The sequence below is a fragment of the Staurois parvus genome, unplaced genomic scaffold (assembly GCF_062004578.1).
Source record: "Staurois parvus isolate SC_StPar_1 unplaced genomic scaffold, SC_StPar_1.0 ptg000813l, whole genome shotgun sequence".
In the NCBI taxonomy this organism is placed as follows: Eukaryota; Metazoa; Chordata; class Amphibia; order Anura; family Ranidae; genus Staurois; species Staurois parvus.
The window spans coordinates 1,932,881-1,950,665 of record NW_028318609.1 but is presented as its reverse complement, the minus strand read 5'-3'; the positions used below and the strand labels follow the sequence as shown (position 1 = coordinate 1,950,665).

The 17,785-nt window shown below is 43.1% G+C and overlaps 1 protein-coding gene across 1 annotated transcript in view; it reads left to right on the top strand.

Moving 5' to 3' along the window:
- Positions 1 to 17,785, top strand: part of LOC149444130 (proton channel OTOP2-like) — a 99,681-nt gene that overhangs the window by 24,470 nt on the left and 57,426 nt on the right. The window contains exon 2 of the mRNA XM_089654886.1: positions 6,452 to 6,588. Coding sequence (XP_089511012.1) covers positions 6,452 to 6,588 — 137 coding nt within the window. The remainder of the gene's footprint in view (positions 1 to 6,451; positions 6,589 to 17,785) is intronic.

Genomic DNA, 17,785 nt, shown 5'->3' with positions numbered 1-17,785 from the left:
TGCGAGTAACAATTCTGTGGCCCTCAGTAACAGTTCTGTGGCCCTGAGTAACAATTCTGTGTCTGTGCGAGTAACAATTCTGTGGCCCTAAGTAACAGTTCTGTGGCCCTCAGTAACAGTTCTGTGGCCCTGAGTAACAATTCTGTGTCTGTGCGAGTAACAATTCTGTGGCCCTAAGTAACAGTTCTGTGGCCCTCAGTAACAATTCTGTGTCTGTGCGAGTAACAATTCTGTGTCGGTGCGAGTAACAATTCTGTGGCCCTAAGTAACAGTTCTGTGGCCCTCAGTAACAGTTCTGTGTCTGTGCGAGTAACAATTCTGTGTCTGTGCGAGTAACAATTCTGTGGCCCTCAGTAACAGTTCTGTGGCCCTGAGTAACAATTCTGTGTCTGTGCGAGTAACAATTCTGTGGCCCTAAGTAACAGTTCTGTGGCCCTCAGTAACAGTTCTGTGTCTGTGAAAGTAACAATTCTGTGTCTGTGCGAGTAACAATTCTGTGGCCCTAAGTAACAGTTCTGTGGCCCTCAGTAACAATTCTGTGTCTGTGCGAGTAACAATTCTGTGTCTGTGCGAGTAACAATTCTGTGGCCCTCAGTAACAGTTCTGTGGTCCTGAGTAACAATTCTGTGTCTGTGCGAGTAACAATTCTGTGGCCCTAAGTAACAGTTCTGTGGCCCTCAGTAACAGTTCTGTGTCTGTGCAAGTAACAATTCTGTGTCTGTGCGAGTAACAATTCTGTGGCCCTAAGTAACAGTTCTGTGGCCCTCAGTAACAGTTCTGTGGCCCTGAGTAACAATTCTGTGTCTGTGCGAGTAACAATTCTGTGGCCCTAAGTAACAGTTCTGTGGCCCTGAGTAACAATTCTGTGTCTGTGCGAGTAACAATTCTGTGGCCCTAAGTAACAGTTCTGTGGCCCTCAGTAACAGTTCTGTGTCTGTGCAAGTAACAATTCTGTGTCTGTGCGAGTAACAATTCTGTGGCCCTAAGTAACAGTTCTGTGGCCCTCAGTAACAGTTCTGTGTCTGTGCGAGTAACAATTCTGTGTCTGTGCGAGTAACAATTCTGTGGCCCTGAGTAACAGTTCTGTGGCCCTGAGTAACAATTCTGTGTCTGTGCGAGTAACAATTCTGTGGCCCTAAGTAACAGTTCTGTGGCCCTCAGTAACAGTTCTGTGGCCCTGAGTAACAGTTCTGTGTCTGTGCGAGTAACAATTCTGTGGCCCTAAGTAACAGTTCTGTGGCCCTCAGTAACAATTCTGTGTCTGTGCGAGTAACAATTCTGTGTCTGTGCGAGTAACAATTCTGTGGCCCTAAGTAACAGTTCTGTGGCCCTGAGTAACAGTTCTGTGTCTGTGCGAGTAACAATTCTGTGTCTGTGCGAGTAACAATTCTGTGGCCCTCAGTAACAGTTCTGTGGCCCTGAGTAACAATTCTGTGTCTGTGCGAGTAACAATTCTGTGGCCCTAAGTAACAGTTCTGTGGCCCTCAGTAACAGTTCTGTGGCCCTGAGTAACAATTCTGTGTCTGTGCGAGTAACAATTCTGTGGCCCTAAGTAACAGTTCTGTGGCCCTCAGTAACAATTCTGTGTCTGTGCGAGTAACAATTCTGTGTCTGTGCGAGTAACAATTCTGTGGCCCTAAGTAAAGTTTCTGTGGCCCTAAGTAACAATTCTCTGGCACTCTGTAACAATTCTGTCTGTCCCTGAGTAACAATTCTCTGGCACTCAGTAACAATTCTGTCTGTCCCTGAGTAACAATTCTGTGGCCCTAATAACGTTTCTGTGGCCCTAAGTAACAATTCTCTGGCACTGAGTAACAATTCTGTCTGTCCCTGAGTATGAATTCTGTGGCCCTAACTAGCGTTTCTTTGTCCCTAAGTAACGATTCTGTGGCCCTCATTAACAAGTCTGTGTCCCTGAGTAATGGTTCTCTGTCCCTAAGTAACTTTTCTCTGTCCCCAAGTATCGTTTCTGTGGCCCTAACTCTGTCCCTGTCCCTAGTACAGAGCGGTCTGCCTCTGTTCAATGACTGCAGGCAAATGAAGAATTCCAAAATGGCCGCTATTTATAGCTCGACCATTACACAGTGCTGGCTGGCTGGCTGCTGATTGGCTGATGCGATCACATGTCGTTGAGGAATGCATTATGGGTCAGCGCGCCTTGTCTGCGCGCCTTCCCAGACATCCCCGCTCCGTCGCCGCACATGTCAGCCGCCATTTTCTGAAAAATTTTGATTCGCGCGTCCGAATTAGGCTATTTTTCGGATTCGGCACGAATCGAAATTTTTCCGATATTCGACTCGAATTCCACTTCGGATACTTCGATTCGCTCATCTCTAAATATAACCAATGTGTTCATACACATACTAGGGCCAATTTAGACAGGAGCCAATTAACCTACCAGCATGTCTTTGGAATGTGAGTACCCAGCGGAAACCCACACAGAGAGAACACGCAAACTCCAGACAAGTTGTAGTGATGTGGCAATGCTTGTAGATTGGATTTTCTGTTCCTCTGCTACTCTGAGAGTAGCCTAAGCCCCACTGACACACCAGGTTAAGCAAATATATACACAATGCTACTGGGAGCACATAATTAGATATCCTGCACACATCTAAGGTATGGTATCAAAAAGCAAATATTAGAATGGTTAGTGATAAATGAACATGGCATATTGTCAAAGGTTACAGTAAATAGCAGTATGCACATAAATGAGTAAATAAAGGATTAGGTCACAGTTCACCGACAATCCATTCACTAAACTATAGAGTATAGAATGGAGTTCTGTGCAGCAAAATTAGAGTAAAATTGGTAATCCATAAAATCAGCAATACGTAATGGCATTAGAAAACAGTAACAGCAATGATAATCAATTCAGTGATAACTCCTCTGTAAACAGTCGGCTATATCCATTTTATAGTGCACTCTATATGAATGGCAGTGATGAAATTTAAGACTCCCTAAAGAGGTACCTCTTACTATGGACAATACACAATGTTCTTGTGAAGCAGCTATCTGAGTGAGCAGACTTTAGCCCTAGTTCCTCAGCCGGCTAGTGTTGGAGCCCAATCTTTATGGGTGTTTACATGAGTACAGTTCCAGTAAAGTCTGCATGCAGTACATAATGCTATTAATTAGATGGTCAGTCCCTATGTGGTCAGTCTCTGCTATCAGCAACAGGTTAACTCTGCCAGTATCCTTTCACCAGTCCCAGTGATGCAGCAACAGGAGCCCCGCTTTTTAGATGTCAGCTCCCTTCTGAATCTGCCTGGATTGCCACCAGTCCTCAGTACATGGTAGCAGACTTGTGGCAAGAGATGTGCACATAGGAGCAGCAATGTGCACATCTCTGTCTCCTCACAGAAAAGAGACAGTCCCTTTGCATTCAACCTCTGGAATATGCAGCTCTCTTTTGTACACTGCTCCAATTGGGAATTATAGTCCAACCATCCATTAGCTGCCATAGTAAAGTTTCTTTCCCGAACTTCATCTCCCATGATTCAATGCTGCCAATCATCAAGTCTCTTGAGCACCTTTTGCTTGTCAGCTCCTCCTGGTGGATGGATGTGAGCTAGTGTTAACCCACTCAGGTGAAATCCATTGGGAGCACAGAGAGAAATGTAGCACACTGTCCCGAATGGCTCTCTAATGTATTTGCCACTTTTAGTAGCACCGTAATGGATTCATTTATATATATATATATATATATATATATATACTGTATATATATATATATATATATATATATACAGGTGAAACTCGAAAAATTAGAATAAACTAATACATGAGATAGACTCATTACATGCAAAGCAAGATAGTTCAAGCCGTGATTTGCCATAATTGTGGTGATTATGGCTTACAGCTCATGAAAACCCCAAATCCACAATCTCGGAAAATTAGAATATTGTGAAAAGGTGCAATATTCTAGGCTCAAAGTGTCCAACTCTAATTAGCTAATTAAGCCATAACACCTACAAAGGGTTCCTGAGCCTTTAAATGGTCTCTCAGTCTGGTTCAGTAGAAATCACAATCATGGGAAAGACTGCTGACCTGACAGTTGTGCAGAAAACCATCATTGACACCCTCCATAAGGAGGGAAAGCCTCAAAAGGTAATTGCAAAAGAAGTTGCATGTTCCCAAAGTGCTGTATCAAAGCACATTAATAGAAAGTTTTGTGGAAGGGAAAAGTGTGGAAGAAAAAGGTGCACAAGCAGCAGGGATGACCGCAGCCTGGAGAGGATTGTCAGGAAAAGGCCATTCAAAAGTGTTGGGGACTTTCACAAGGAGTGGACTGAGGCTGGAGTCAGTGCATCAAGAGCCACCACACACAGACGGATCTTGGACATGGGCTTCAAATGTCGTATTCTTCTTGTCAAGCCACTCCTGAACAACAAACAACGTCAGAAGCGTCTTACCTGGGCTAAAGAAAAACAGACCTGGTCTGTTGCTCGGTGGTCCAAAGTCCTCTTTTCTGATGAGAGCAACTTTTGCATCTCATTTGGAAACCAAGGACCCAGAGTATGGAGGAAGAATGGAGAGGCACACACTGCAAGATGCTTGAAGTCCAGTGTGAAGTTTCTACAGTCTGTGTTGATTTGGGGAGCCATGTCATCTGCTGGTATTGGTCCACTGTGCTTTATTAAGTTCAGGGTCAATATATATATATATATATAAATAAATATATGTATATGTTTATTGAAATATATTTTGAAATATATTGAATATGGCCAAAATTGTAGCATCTTAAATATATGCCAATATATTTGGGAAGAATATTTTTAAAATATATTTCAAATATATTTTTCTTCCATGTGGGAGTGCACAGAGTCCTGCTGTTTGTCTCAGGTTCTATTTCCAAGTGGGTACAAGCAGCCAGGCATGCAGTAATACCACACACAGTCTCCCAACTCAAGCATCAGGCAGGGAATGTCATTTTAGGACTTTTGCTTTAAAAACTTGGATGGGGTATAGGATAGGCTGTGGGATATTTAAATTTTTAGTGCACAAACTAGTAGAGGACAAGTCCTGTCTTTTCTCCACTCTTTAAGATAGCTTTCCACTTGCTTAAAGTAGTTCTAAAGGTTAGAGCAATGTTTTCTTTACTTTTTATGTGCAATTGATAGCCCCTGCTTGGGCGAGTCTGGTTGCTCACGTTTTCTTCAAATGTTTATAAATTAATAAAAACCATTAAAATACAAAGTAGTTCTAAAGGCTGAAGGTTTTTTAGCTTCATGCATTCTATACATGAAGATAAAAAAAATTCTGTGTGCAGCTCCCCCCTCCAATACTTGGCCTAGGCCTAATCTTGATTCAGTGCTGTGCACAAGAGCAGCAGATCTCCTGAGTCTCTCCCTCTTCATTGGCTGAAATACAGCAGGGGGAGCCATTGAAACACAGAGCAGGGCAAGGGAGCGAGTATGCACAAGTGCTCAATAGTAAGCTGCCTGATATGGGGGCACTCAGCAGGGGGAGGAGCCAGGAGCACCAGCGGGGGACCCGAGAAGAGGAGGATCAAGGCTGCACTGTGCAAAACCACTGCACAGAGCAGGTAAGTACAGTATAATATGTTTATTATCAGTCCCAAGTCAGCTACTCTGGAGCAAGTGGTCAAATGGTTAAAGTAGCAACAGTCACTAGGCTCTCTCTCTTTGTCTCTGGCCTTTACACACTGTGTCCTTGTGTACTTGGATGCCTCCTTCCAATACCAGCCAGACACTGTACTGTGAGCCTCCAGGCTAGATCCTCAGTCGACTCCCCTTGAATGAATTCTAGCTCTTTTCCAAAAGCAGGCCCTCCAGCTCTTCTTGAACTGGGATCTCCATGAACTGTTGTTTTAGAAAAATTGCCCCCACAGCTCTCTCTGAACTGGGACCTCAGTGGACTCCTACAGACTTCAACCAACTTGCCGAGAAGGGCAAGCAGCCCTTCCAGTCTGGGATCCCCTCCTACTAGACAAGAACTCTGCTGTTCTAAGTCCCAGACTATTTATGCACTTATCATCCATCTACTGGACACTTTCCCCCCCAAGGATTGGCAGAGACTGTATAAATATTCAGGTCTAGGGTCTGCTTCTTCCAACCCACTATATTCTAGAAATTACTAGAAGATGGGAAAGCAGTTGAGACTGCAGCCAACAAGACCTAGAACAGCCAAAAGCAATCACACACAGCTCCACTGTTTACAGAGGAGCTAACGCAACTAAATTTACCTAAACCTCCCTATAAACCTAACTAGGATGGTGCTACAACAGCTTTGAGGGTGATCAGTAAAATAGATCTGTAAGTATATTTACCTTTACCAAAATATATTGACTGTTGCAGATTTTTCCTGTGGAAAGAAATGGAATGTGTGAACTAATTAACATATATAGTATGTATCTGATAAAATGCAATACTGTAATTCCTTTGTACATGAAATTTGAATATTAACTATTCTTCATTTTTTATCTTTGCAGCGGGAATCATTTTCTTTGGCATCGGTGCACTTATTATGACCGCTTTGAAGATTACATACACAGCTGAGAACACGAATTGTGCAACACCCATGAATATTATGCAACCTGTCATTCAGGCTCTCTTTGTCATTGTTCAGGTAAGAGAAATGCATACCCGATCAGTTTCCACATTGCAGTATCAGCTCAATTTACAAAAGAATGACGTATACAGTTTCATTGCCCAACATGTTTTTTAATGATCAAAAATTCATATGTAAAAGTATTAGAGTATCTATCGCCCAAACTATTTTTTTTTTTATAAAATAGGAATCTGTCAGAGTCCTTTTTGAAGTCTGTATCAATTTTCATTCACTTCCTACATATAACAGACCATATTTGGAAAGCAATTCAAAATATGGGGATACCCCCTTATAGACAGTTGCATAGTTAGTCTGGCTGAAAAAAGGCAAAAGTCCATCCAGTTCAACCATTAAAAAAAAAAAGCTATAATCCTATACCCACAGTTGATCCAGAGGAAGGCAAAAAAAACCCAGCAAAGCATGATCCAATTTGCTTCTGTAGGGAAAAAAATTCCTTCCTAATCCCCCAAGAGGCAATCGGATATTCCCTGGATCATCTTTACCTATAAATGTTAGTATCCAGTTATATTCTGTGTATCCAAGAAAGAATCCAGGCCTTTTTTAAAGCAATCCACTGAGCTGAACAGAACCAACTCTTGAGGGAGTCTATTCCACATTTTCACAGCTCTCTCTGTGAAGAAACCTTTCCATGTTTGGAGATTAAATTTCTTTTCCTCCAGACATAAAGAGTGCCCCCTTGTCCTCTGTGATGACCTCAGAGTGAATAGCTCTACACCGAGTTCACTATATGAGATTCCCCACTAAAACTGTAAAATATTGGAAAATGAGCAGTGAAATTTGCCAACATTTCCCCTCCATTTGACTAGAGTGCATTTCGCCTAAAGGTAAAAATATAATTTTGAATACTGATTATGGCAAAATTTTCAGCAAATTTTCAGCAAATTGCATAAGAGATAATAGGGAAGTACATTTTGGTGGCATTTTGTAACTCATTACTATTGGTTACGGAGGAGATTTAAATTCGGTGCTACCATGGGTTTGCAGCAGGTTAAAAATTTGCATTAATGTGAAAATTTGCCACACCTAATTCTTTGTAACCATAATGCCTTATCTGGCCTTTGAAATTAGGTCTACTGGTTTTGAAGGGCTCATGGGGGGGGGGGGTTCAGATAAGCCAGCCCACTCATTACAAAATAGGTGTGGTCACAGCAGCCATATTAACATGTGCTTTATCTATTAGAGTGAATGCTGCTGACAGATAGGAAGAGATTATTGTAGACCTTATACTTTAGGAAACCTTCCACTGTGTACATGTAAATCCTTACTAAATATCGTGTAGATAGTCTAGCAGTTTCCCCTGGGGGAGCCGCTTGGTATAACGGGAACTATCCACCATTATACCAGAATGTAAGATATAGGCACCAGGCCACTTTGTTGTTGTAACGGAAACAACCCAGACTGCGCTTGAGTACTTCCGTTAGAATACCGCTTCCCTGTCCGAACACCGACAACAAACACCACTGCCGACCATACAAGACTAGACGACACCAGTCTTGAAGTAAACCAGGAGGTAGACTAGTTTATTTGAACACAGATACAAGACATATACACTCAGGGGACAGTCCCCCCTCCCTGCATAATGACACAGGGCGGGGCAATCTTCATTTAGCAAAAAGAGACACAAAGGTATTCAAACTTCACACCAGCAGACAGTCCCATCTGGGGGGAGGGCTACTGGAGACACCCCCCCCCCACTAAGCTAATACACATAAACACATAGATCCCATACTAGTTTGCTCCCAAGCCAGACACACAATAGAACAATGGGATGCAGCCACATGACATTAAACAATCAACAATCCCCCACCCATCTACTAACATGTCTACACAATCTGAAACAAAGCCCACACCATATTAGGAAAGATCACCCTGTACCCCTAACATACACAGGGTGATTTACACATAAGAGGGATAGGGGGAGCTGAGACAGGGGTCTCTCCACCTCTCCAAAGTGAGCTGGGTTCCATGGGCCCCCCACCCAAAGTGACTCCCATCACAGTTGTGAATAAAGTAAATAAACTATGGCAATGCATAACAATGAGTGAACTGGTAAAAGAGTCCATTGGAATTCAATATGCCAACTGACGTGTACACTAGCCCATACAATGGCAGATCAATACAGAAGCAAGCAAAATTAACCAGAATCAGCAACACTGGTGAAGAAAAGCATGGACAGTGAAAAGTATAATCAACAATGAAAAGTCTCACAGTAACCCTCTGCAACACATGATCAAATAGTGTCCCAGAGTGCACTCAGTGTGTATACTCCTGAGTGTAGATATAGGTATATTTTCCTGAGCAGGGTACCCCTGGGAGGTGGTTGTACGGTGCTTGGTGGCTAACTGCTAATTATCACTTGGCTAATGGTGGTGCCCAGTCTTTGCAGTGAATTGTTTTAGGAGCTCCTAGCCAGATGGAAAGTCTCCTGTTCTACTGAGCTGCTAACAGTGGTAAAGTAAGCTCAGCTGAATCCACTCACCAGTTCTGGCACACAGCAAACCTTGTCCTGGGCACTTGGTGGCCTGCTGTCCTCAGGAACCTGGTCTCCGGTAACTCAGAACTTACAATCAAGTTCTCAGGCTCAGTCTCTGTACAGGCTTGTCTTATCACACAAAGGCAGATGTCACCATTTCCCTGTGTTGCCAACCCCCAATTAATATTTTTACTGACAAGACATGAAAAATTTATTGATAGAGCACATTTTTTACTGACGAGCTGAAACATGACTGAAATTCAATATTTAAAGGCTAAATTCATCATTAACCACTTGCACTCCAGAGGATCTACTCCCCCTTCCTGACCAGGCCATTTTTTGCGATATGATGCTGCGTTACTTTAAGTGACAATTGCGTGATCATGCAACACTGCACCTGAATTAAATTTATGTCTTTTATTTCCCTACAAATAGAGATTTTGTTAGGTGGTATTTGATCGTCTGTGCATTTTTTATTTTTTGCGTTATAAAAATACCGACAATTTTGAGAAAAAAAAACTATATTTTTGACTTTTTCCTATTTAAGACCATCCACTGGCCAATATTCACCCCATTGTTCACCGTAGCTTATGTAACAGAACTAATTTTTCTATTCTTTCCCAGGATGCCCCAGGTCTTTCATAATGTTCGTCTTGTTCATATTTTGTCATGCTGTTTTGACTTTTTTTGTAAATCCAGCAGATTACTTGTTATGAGCATTGTTAATGTTTACAAATTGTTGGCACTGTTTAATCACTTGCCCTCTAGAGGAGCTACCCCCCTTCCTGACCATGCCATTTTTTGCGATACGGCGCTGTGTTAGTTTAACTGACAATTGTGCGGTCATGCAACGCTGCACCCAAATGAAATTTATGTCCTTTTAACCCACGAATAGAACTTTCTTTCGGTGGTATTTGATCACCTGTGCGTTTTTATTTTGTGCGGCACAAACAAAAAAAGACCGAGAATTTTGAGAAAAAAACAATATTTTTGAACTTTTGATCTTAAACATGTCCGGTAAAAAATTTTAACAATTAAATTTCAGCATAAATTTAGGCCAAATTGTATTCTGTGACATGTGTTTGCTACAAAAAAATCCCAATACGTGTAAATTAATTGGTTTACATGAAAGTTATAGCGTCTACAAATGTCGGTATAAATACTGGAACTTTTTTTTTATACCAGTAATGGCGGCAATCAGCGACTTATAGCGGGACTGTGGCGGGCATTCTCACACTGGGGGGAATTGACTAACTGCCACTGACATCCGCAGTGACACTAATAGAGTGATCAGTGCTAATAAAAAAGAACTAACACTGTACTAATGGCACTGGGCAGGAAGGGGTTAACATCTGGGGCAAACAAAGGGTTAACTTTTACTATGTGCTGTGTGTGTGTTTTACTGTGTAAGCACATTGATTTGTATTGCTCTGCTATGCAGAGCAATACAAAGCAGTGTGCAGGAGCTGACAGAGGAGAGCTCTGTATTGTTTACATACAGACCTCTTCTCCGTCAGTGATACTTGGCGATCGCCAGGTGCCGGTGGGGAATCACCGGCCGGGACCCAGTGATCGACAGCTGAGGCCGCAAATGGCGTGTGCCCCCTACCCAGAAATGCAAAATCACGTGATTTTATGCAGCCCTGCCATTCTGTAGCAGTATTTCTGCTATAGGTTGGCGGGAAAGCGGTTAAGGAGAAAAATAACATACATTCACTGGCCACTTTATTAGGTGCACCTTGCTAATGCCAAGAAAATATCCCCCACACCATTACACCACAACCACCAGCCTGAACCATTGATACAAGGCAGAATGGATCCATGCTTTCCTGTTGTAGTCAGATTCTGACCCTACCATCTGAATGTCTCAGGTAAACCAATCTGCCCATAGGTCCTCTGACCTCTGACATCAGCAAGGCATTTTTGTCCACACAACTGCCCCTCACTGGATATTTTCTCCTTTTCGGACCATTCTCCTGTAAATCCCAGTAGATCAGCAGTTTTTGAAATACTCAGACCAGCCTGTCTGGCACCAACAACAATGCCACGTTCAAAGTCATTTAAATTCCCTTTTCTCCCCATTCTGATACTCGGTTTGAACTTCAGCAAGTAGTCTTCACCATATCTAGATGCCTAAATGCATTGAGTTGCTGCCATGTTTTTGGCTGATTAGCAATGTTTGTTGCCAAGCAATTGAACAGGTGTACCTAATAAAGTGGCTGGTGAGTATATATTTGCAAGAAATAAAATGTGCATTTATTATTTTTACTGACAGGACCCTGCAAAACATTGCACCTGCGCTCAGTGGATGATGTTCCTAAAGACGAACTTAGCCTTTATATGTGGACTACTTTTTACAACCTTTAGTGACATCTCTCCCCTCCTATAGTATATATGGGATGGAGTAGGTCTCCTGGAACACCTACAAGCTTATCCTTGGGAGCCCACAAACCTATGGGGTTTTCCTGGAGTTCACTTTACACGCCCATATATCATTCAGTAACAGTGGTTGATTATTTTCTTTCCATGGATTTCAACCTAAATGATTGACAAGCTATCTTTATCCTAGCAGCCACCAGCTGTTGCCTTACTTTTTATTTATTTAATCATTTCCAGTTTGACGGTAGTTACATACTCTACATACTGTACTGTAGTACACCGACACAGCCATGGAAGCCCATTTCCAATCAAGTTACTCCAATCCCACTATGGGGCTTTGGGAATCACAGTATATTTGGAACAACAACCCCTATGCTGTCAGCATTGTCTGTTACGGGCAATAGTAGAGTTTGCAACTCAGTGTAACCAAAATAAGCACTTTATTGGGTGCAATCTTACTCTTTATACTGGGTGCCTTTCTAACTTCCTAACTCAGTTTGTGATGCTGTATTCCTGTATCCCTAGATTTCAGCTCAGCCATATGGAGAGTAGGAATGTTGCTAAAAATTACTTTAAACCTACTGCTAGAAATTAATATTCCAGCTGTCACCATCCGAAATGGGTATGCAACATTCCAAAAAGCCAGTTTTGCAGACTCAGACACAATTGCACAAGAAGAGGATTATATGGAGCAGAGCTTTATCCTGAAAGAGAAGTTTACGGATAAGAGTTACCCTACAGAACGGGTTGAGAAATCATACTCTATGCCTCACAAAACCTAAAATCAGAGAAAAGAAGAGTATGAAAAAGAGACCCCTACCATCAGGTTTGTTGCCCAGTACCATGCCCAATACTCCAAGATGGAAAAGGTTATTACCAAACATTCTTCTGCAGGACCCCCATCTCAAATCAAGTATTGAGACTAGGCCCAAATTTTCCTACAGAAAGGCACCCAGTATAAAGAGTAAGACTGCACCCAATAAAGTGCTTACCTGGAGAGAACCTTCACTTAAACCAGAAAACATGTTTGGCAACTCATTAGCATGTTCTAGTGTGAAAAAAAAATGCCTGACCTGCAAGCACATTTAGCACCCTCCCAGATAGACTGCTAACTTTTGGTTGGGTAAATTCAGTTCTTGGTTCTCCGCTAATGAGTAGAGCTTCTCTGGGTTCTGCAGGCTGCAGGTTTCACTGCACTAGTGGGTGGCAGAGTCAAATGAGCACACTTCATATTTATGCAGCTCCCCTGGGGAGATGTACCCAGTTGGTGGTTGAAGAGTGTATAAAGAGTCTTGAACCACAGAGAGTAGTGTTCTCCTTTCCCAAGAGGAACGGTTACCAGCCAGGAGGGCTGCCTGCCTTCCTGGCCATCCTTCTGAAGGTCCAGCCTGCTCATCAGGCTCCCAGCACAAAGAGGGGTGCCATTGGAGACCTGCCTACTGGAGTCTGAGAGTGACATTCCAAGCTTGAAGAACACTGTGAGCGTTGACCCAAAGAGGAAGTATTTCAGTGACTGTTGCTTCTACTACCTCTGTCGCATAGAGTACAAGAAATATAAATAAACAGCGCAAAAATAGATTTCTAAATCTACTCATAAAAAATTATTATATAAAGTGCATAAATTAATAGTGAATAACCTCAATTATATTATTATAAAACAAAAAATGTCCATGTGTAATAAAGATCAAAAATTCCAGAACTTCTTCAAATATAAAGAAAAACTTCCACCTTCCACCTGTGCAAAAACCAACATCAAATGCACTCACCAGAACTTGGTGAGCGAGAAGCCTTTAAGGAATTTTAAAGGGATTCTAAACCCTCTTTAGCATCCTCTCTATAGAATTCTTCACCATCCGAATAGGCTCCACCGTTCAACGAGGAGAAAGAAATCTCAAATAGTGTAATATTGCCAAATAATAGTAAAATTTCAAAGCAGAGATTAAGGCCACTCACATGTCAGCAACTTGTAAAAGGCACATTTATTGAATATAATAGCCTCCAGATAAAACATGAGCGTTTTAACAGCCTCCTTATTCCAGGAATCTCACATCAGCCACAGGATAGAGCAGAGAATCCACACAGACCAACACAGCTCCCAAAGATGGTCGCTGGAACGCACCGCTCAGCGTGTGCTCCACTCACCGGAAGTGACGTCAGAAGTACGGGTTATGGACCGGAAATGCGTCAACGCGTTTCGCCCCTCCCATCGGGCGTTCTCTTGTTCCTGTTAGTAATGTGGAGTATCACACAACTCCCTGAATCTTTGCTTGGCTGCTGCACTAGAAGGAATAGAACCTGGGACACAAATCAGGGATCTGATGTCTCATGCGGGCAAAAATCTTTTGTGGTTAATGGCAAAAAATATAATATTCCATCGTTTCAAATATGTTCCTTGCAGTATGTCGTAAACTGTATTGTCTCACATGCCCTTGTGGATTGTCGGAAGGGCTATCGGAACCCTAAATGCTAATTTTGGCGAGCATCGTAGGTTTGTAGAAGAGGGCAATGTCAAGCATAGCATACCCAGGCATTTTGCCAAAGTACATGAGAAATCCTCAGCTGGGCTCACAGTCTGGGTAATTGAGTCCATCTCAGGTGATCTCTCTCCTGTAGAACATTTTAAAAACCTACGTGAGAGAGAAACCTTGTAGATATATACCCTCAACTCCTTCTCTCTTGGTTGCCTCAATGAGGAAATTGCGGTCAACACTATCATTTAATTTTTATGTGGATGCCATTGCTATAATTCATGTGTACAAACATTTATCTACTTATATATATTTATTTGATTCAATATTTATTCTCTTGTTTTTAAAGAAACCTTATTTACCATAATCTCTGCTTCTTTTTAGTTACTTTTCATACATTTCTCATAATGATTTTTATTCATATCTATTCACTTGGTTTTATCATTCATACTACATATTAACTTTTTTTCGACTTAGCCCCATCTAGTGTCTGCTTTTGAGTATTACATCCACATTTTACTCAGCCGTTGTCTTAGATAATTTAATTTTTATTGTTAATTTATTTGAATTTGTATTCTTATTTTTATTTCATTTTTAGTTTTCCTCTGACTCCATGGATAGGGGACCTTGTGACTGCACCCCCTTTCAGGTGTTACAGTGGCAACACTGGTGCTGGTTGCAAGCACTGGTGCTGATGATGCAGCTCCTCTGCTGTGGCAGTACCATTAGGGGCATGCCATGAAGCCCCAGGCCACTCCATGGGCTCCCCCCAGAGGCTGGAGGCAGTGACTGTGGCAGCTCCGTAGCTGGCAAAACAGGTGGTTGCCCCTCAGATGGTATTGAAGAACTGTTTCACTGAAGGCGCCTCTGATGCATGCTCGTGACCAGGGGTGGACTGACAACTCATGGGGCCCCCGGGCAATAGGGAATCATGGGGCCCCTGTGTTCTTGCCCAAGCTCAAAAAATCCTATGAAAAAGGTACCAGGGGCATCTCATGGGGCCCCCTACTGACCCCGGGCCCTCGGGCAGTGCCCGAGTTTCCAAATGGTCAGTCCGCCCCTGCTCATGACAGAGCTTGACCCCGCTAGTACTGGGGGAGCGCTCAACCCAGCGATCCTAGGGGGAACCCTGGTTGGTGCTGTCTTTCTCCACTAGGTCTAGAGAGCCTAGATGTCAATCTTCCAGTGACAGGGTTGTGGTGGTGACTTTGCAACCAGCCAGGATGCATCTTCTTCCCAAGGTACTGGGTGGTCACACAGTGCCTCCCAGACTAGGAGCACCTCAAACAGGAAAGCCTGGCACTCCTCACAATGAGCCCACGGGGTAAGAGCAGTTGTAAGGGTACACTCCGGGACCAGGGTCTCCATGATCCCCAGTGCGGCATACTGCCAGACCTTTCCTGAGCATGACATGCAACACAGTATCCAGCGACGCATCACAAATGCCTTGGTGGCTGAAACTGAGCCCCCGAGCCACAGCATAGCAAGGGGGTTGCATATCTGAGATGTGCTGCTGTAGTGCAAACATACATGACATGCCAGCCACTAGCTTGTACAGTCTCATCTTTTATCCAAACTCCTCCTGTAGAGACTTTGAACCAATCCCAGGTCCCAACGCATGGCAGAGGGGTGTGCTCTATCCAGGGATTTTTTTCAGCAGGAATGCGTTGGAATGCAGCTCTTCCACCTCTAACAATGAATATATGAAACAGCAAGGGGGTCTATTGATGCTGGCTGATGGGGGGTCTATTGTTGCTGGGTTGGGAATCGCTTGATGAGGGAGGGGTCTATTGTTGCTAAAGGGTCCGTTGTTTCTGGGAGGGATCTACTGTTGAGGGGGAGAAGTCTGTTGTTGCTGGCTGCTGGGAGATCTATTGTTGCTGGAGGGGTCTATTATTGCTGGAGGTGCTTATGTTGCAGGCAGCAGGGGATCTATATTACTGCTTTTTTGTTATCATTAGCAAATTCCATATAAATTAGTTAACACCACAAAAAGATACTTGATTCTGTATTTACTAAAAAGGGTGCTACTGGTAGGTGGGTAAAATACACTGCCAAAGTACACTGACAGAAAATATCCCATGCTGGGTAACAATGTACAGTTTTAGACCATCACTCAGATCTGTTATTTGAAATATTTGTGTATTTTCCATGTCGCCCTCTAAGCTGCATAAATGAGACCCTGCCCTACTGTAATTTTTCTTTTATTGTATTTTGTTTTATGTTTTTGGAATGTATACAGGCTCACCACGATTGTGCCCAGCTTCCCATGTCTTTTTTTGACAGTTTACCTGTTAACCCTAAAAATGGCCAAAATTCTGTTTATAGAATTCACGACCCATAGACATCAATGAGATTCATTCCTAAGTCCTTTTTTTCACAAATTTTAAACAGGATTCAACTAAGCCCCACAAATCGAACCTGGGAAGATCTGCTAATCCTTACTACTGGTGACAGTCATTATCAGTAGAAATAGAGAAGGCAAGTCTCTTTAACTGGCTTATAGCCAGCAACAAAAACTCAACAGATGTTCTAACCCTTCCACATTATCCAAAATGTAAAGTTTGGGTTTTAGGTACACTTTAATCTGCACAATTTATTGTCCATGTATTTAACCACTAGCCTACAGGGCTTTTATACCCCCTTCCTGTCAAAGGCCAATTTCCAGCTTTCAGCACTATCACACTTTGAATGACAATTGCGCGGTCATGCAACACTGTACCCATATGAAATTTTTATCATTTTTTTGAGACAGATAGAGCTTTCTTTTGTGGTATTTAATCACCTCTGGGATTTTTATTTTTTCTTAAACAAACCAAAAACCACTGAAATTTTTGGAAAAAAAAGTTTTTTTCTTAGTTTTTGTTATACAATTTTGTAAATAAGTGATTTTTCTCCTTCACTGATGTGCGCTAATGAGGCTGCACTGATGGACACTGCTAGGTGGCACTGATGGGCACTGATGAGGGGTCACTGGTAGGTTGCACTGGTGGTCATTGACAGGCATCACTGATGGACACTGAAAGGCAGCACTGATACATGACACTGATATATGGCACTGATAGTCAGCACTGACTGGCACTGATAGGCGGCACTGACTGGCACTGATAGGCGGCACTGATGCGCACTGATAGGCGACACTGACTGGCACTGATAGGTGGCACTGATTGGCAGCACTGATAGGTGGCACTGATTGGCATTGATAGCTGGCACTGACTGGCACTGATGGGTGACATTGAAAGGCAGCTCAGATGGGCACTGATATGTGGCATTGATGTGCACTGGTATGCACTGATATGTGGCATTGATGTGGCACTGATGGGCACTGGCACGTGGCACTGATGAGCACTGACTGCTGGCACTGATGGACACTGACAGGTGGCACTTCTGGGGCCACACTGATCATCAGGACACACTGGTCATCAGTGCCCTGATGATCAGTGTACATGTCCCCTCCACGGAAAGCCGATTACCGCCTCTCCTCTCCTCAGGAGCTGTCAGCGTGACAGCTCGAGAGGAGAGAAATGCCGATAACCGGCATTTCCGTGTTTACATGTGATCAGCTGTGATTGGACACAGCTGATCACATGACCGAGCTGACATCTTCGGCTCTTTCCGTGATCCGCTGTGTCCGAGGGACACAACGCACCGGTGATCGCCACGCTCCCTGAGCCGCGCATGCACAGTGAGAATGGAAGGACGTCATATGACGTCCTATCAGAACGAGAGAACCACCTTGCGCCCGTCATTTTACTATATGGCGGGAGCGGAAGGTGGTTAAAGCAGCCTTTCTCAACCAGGATCCCCAGGGTGCCTGGGCATCCTGGGATGCCTTCAGGGTTTTTCAGGGGTGCCTTGAGAAAATGCCTAAAAA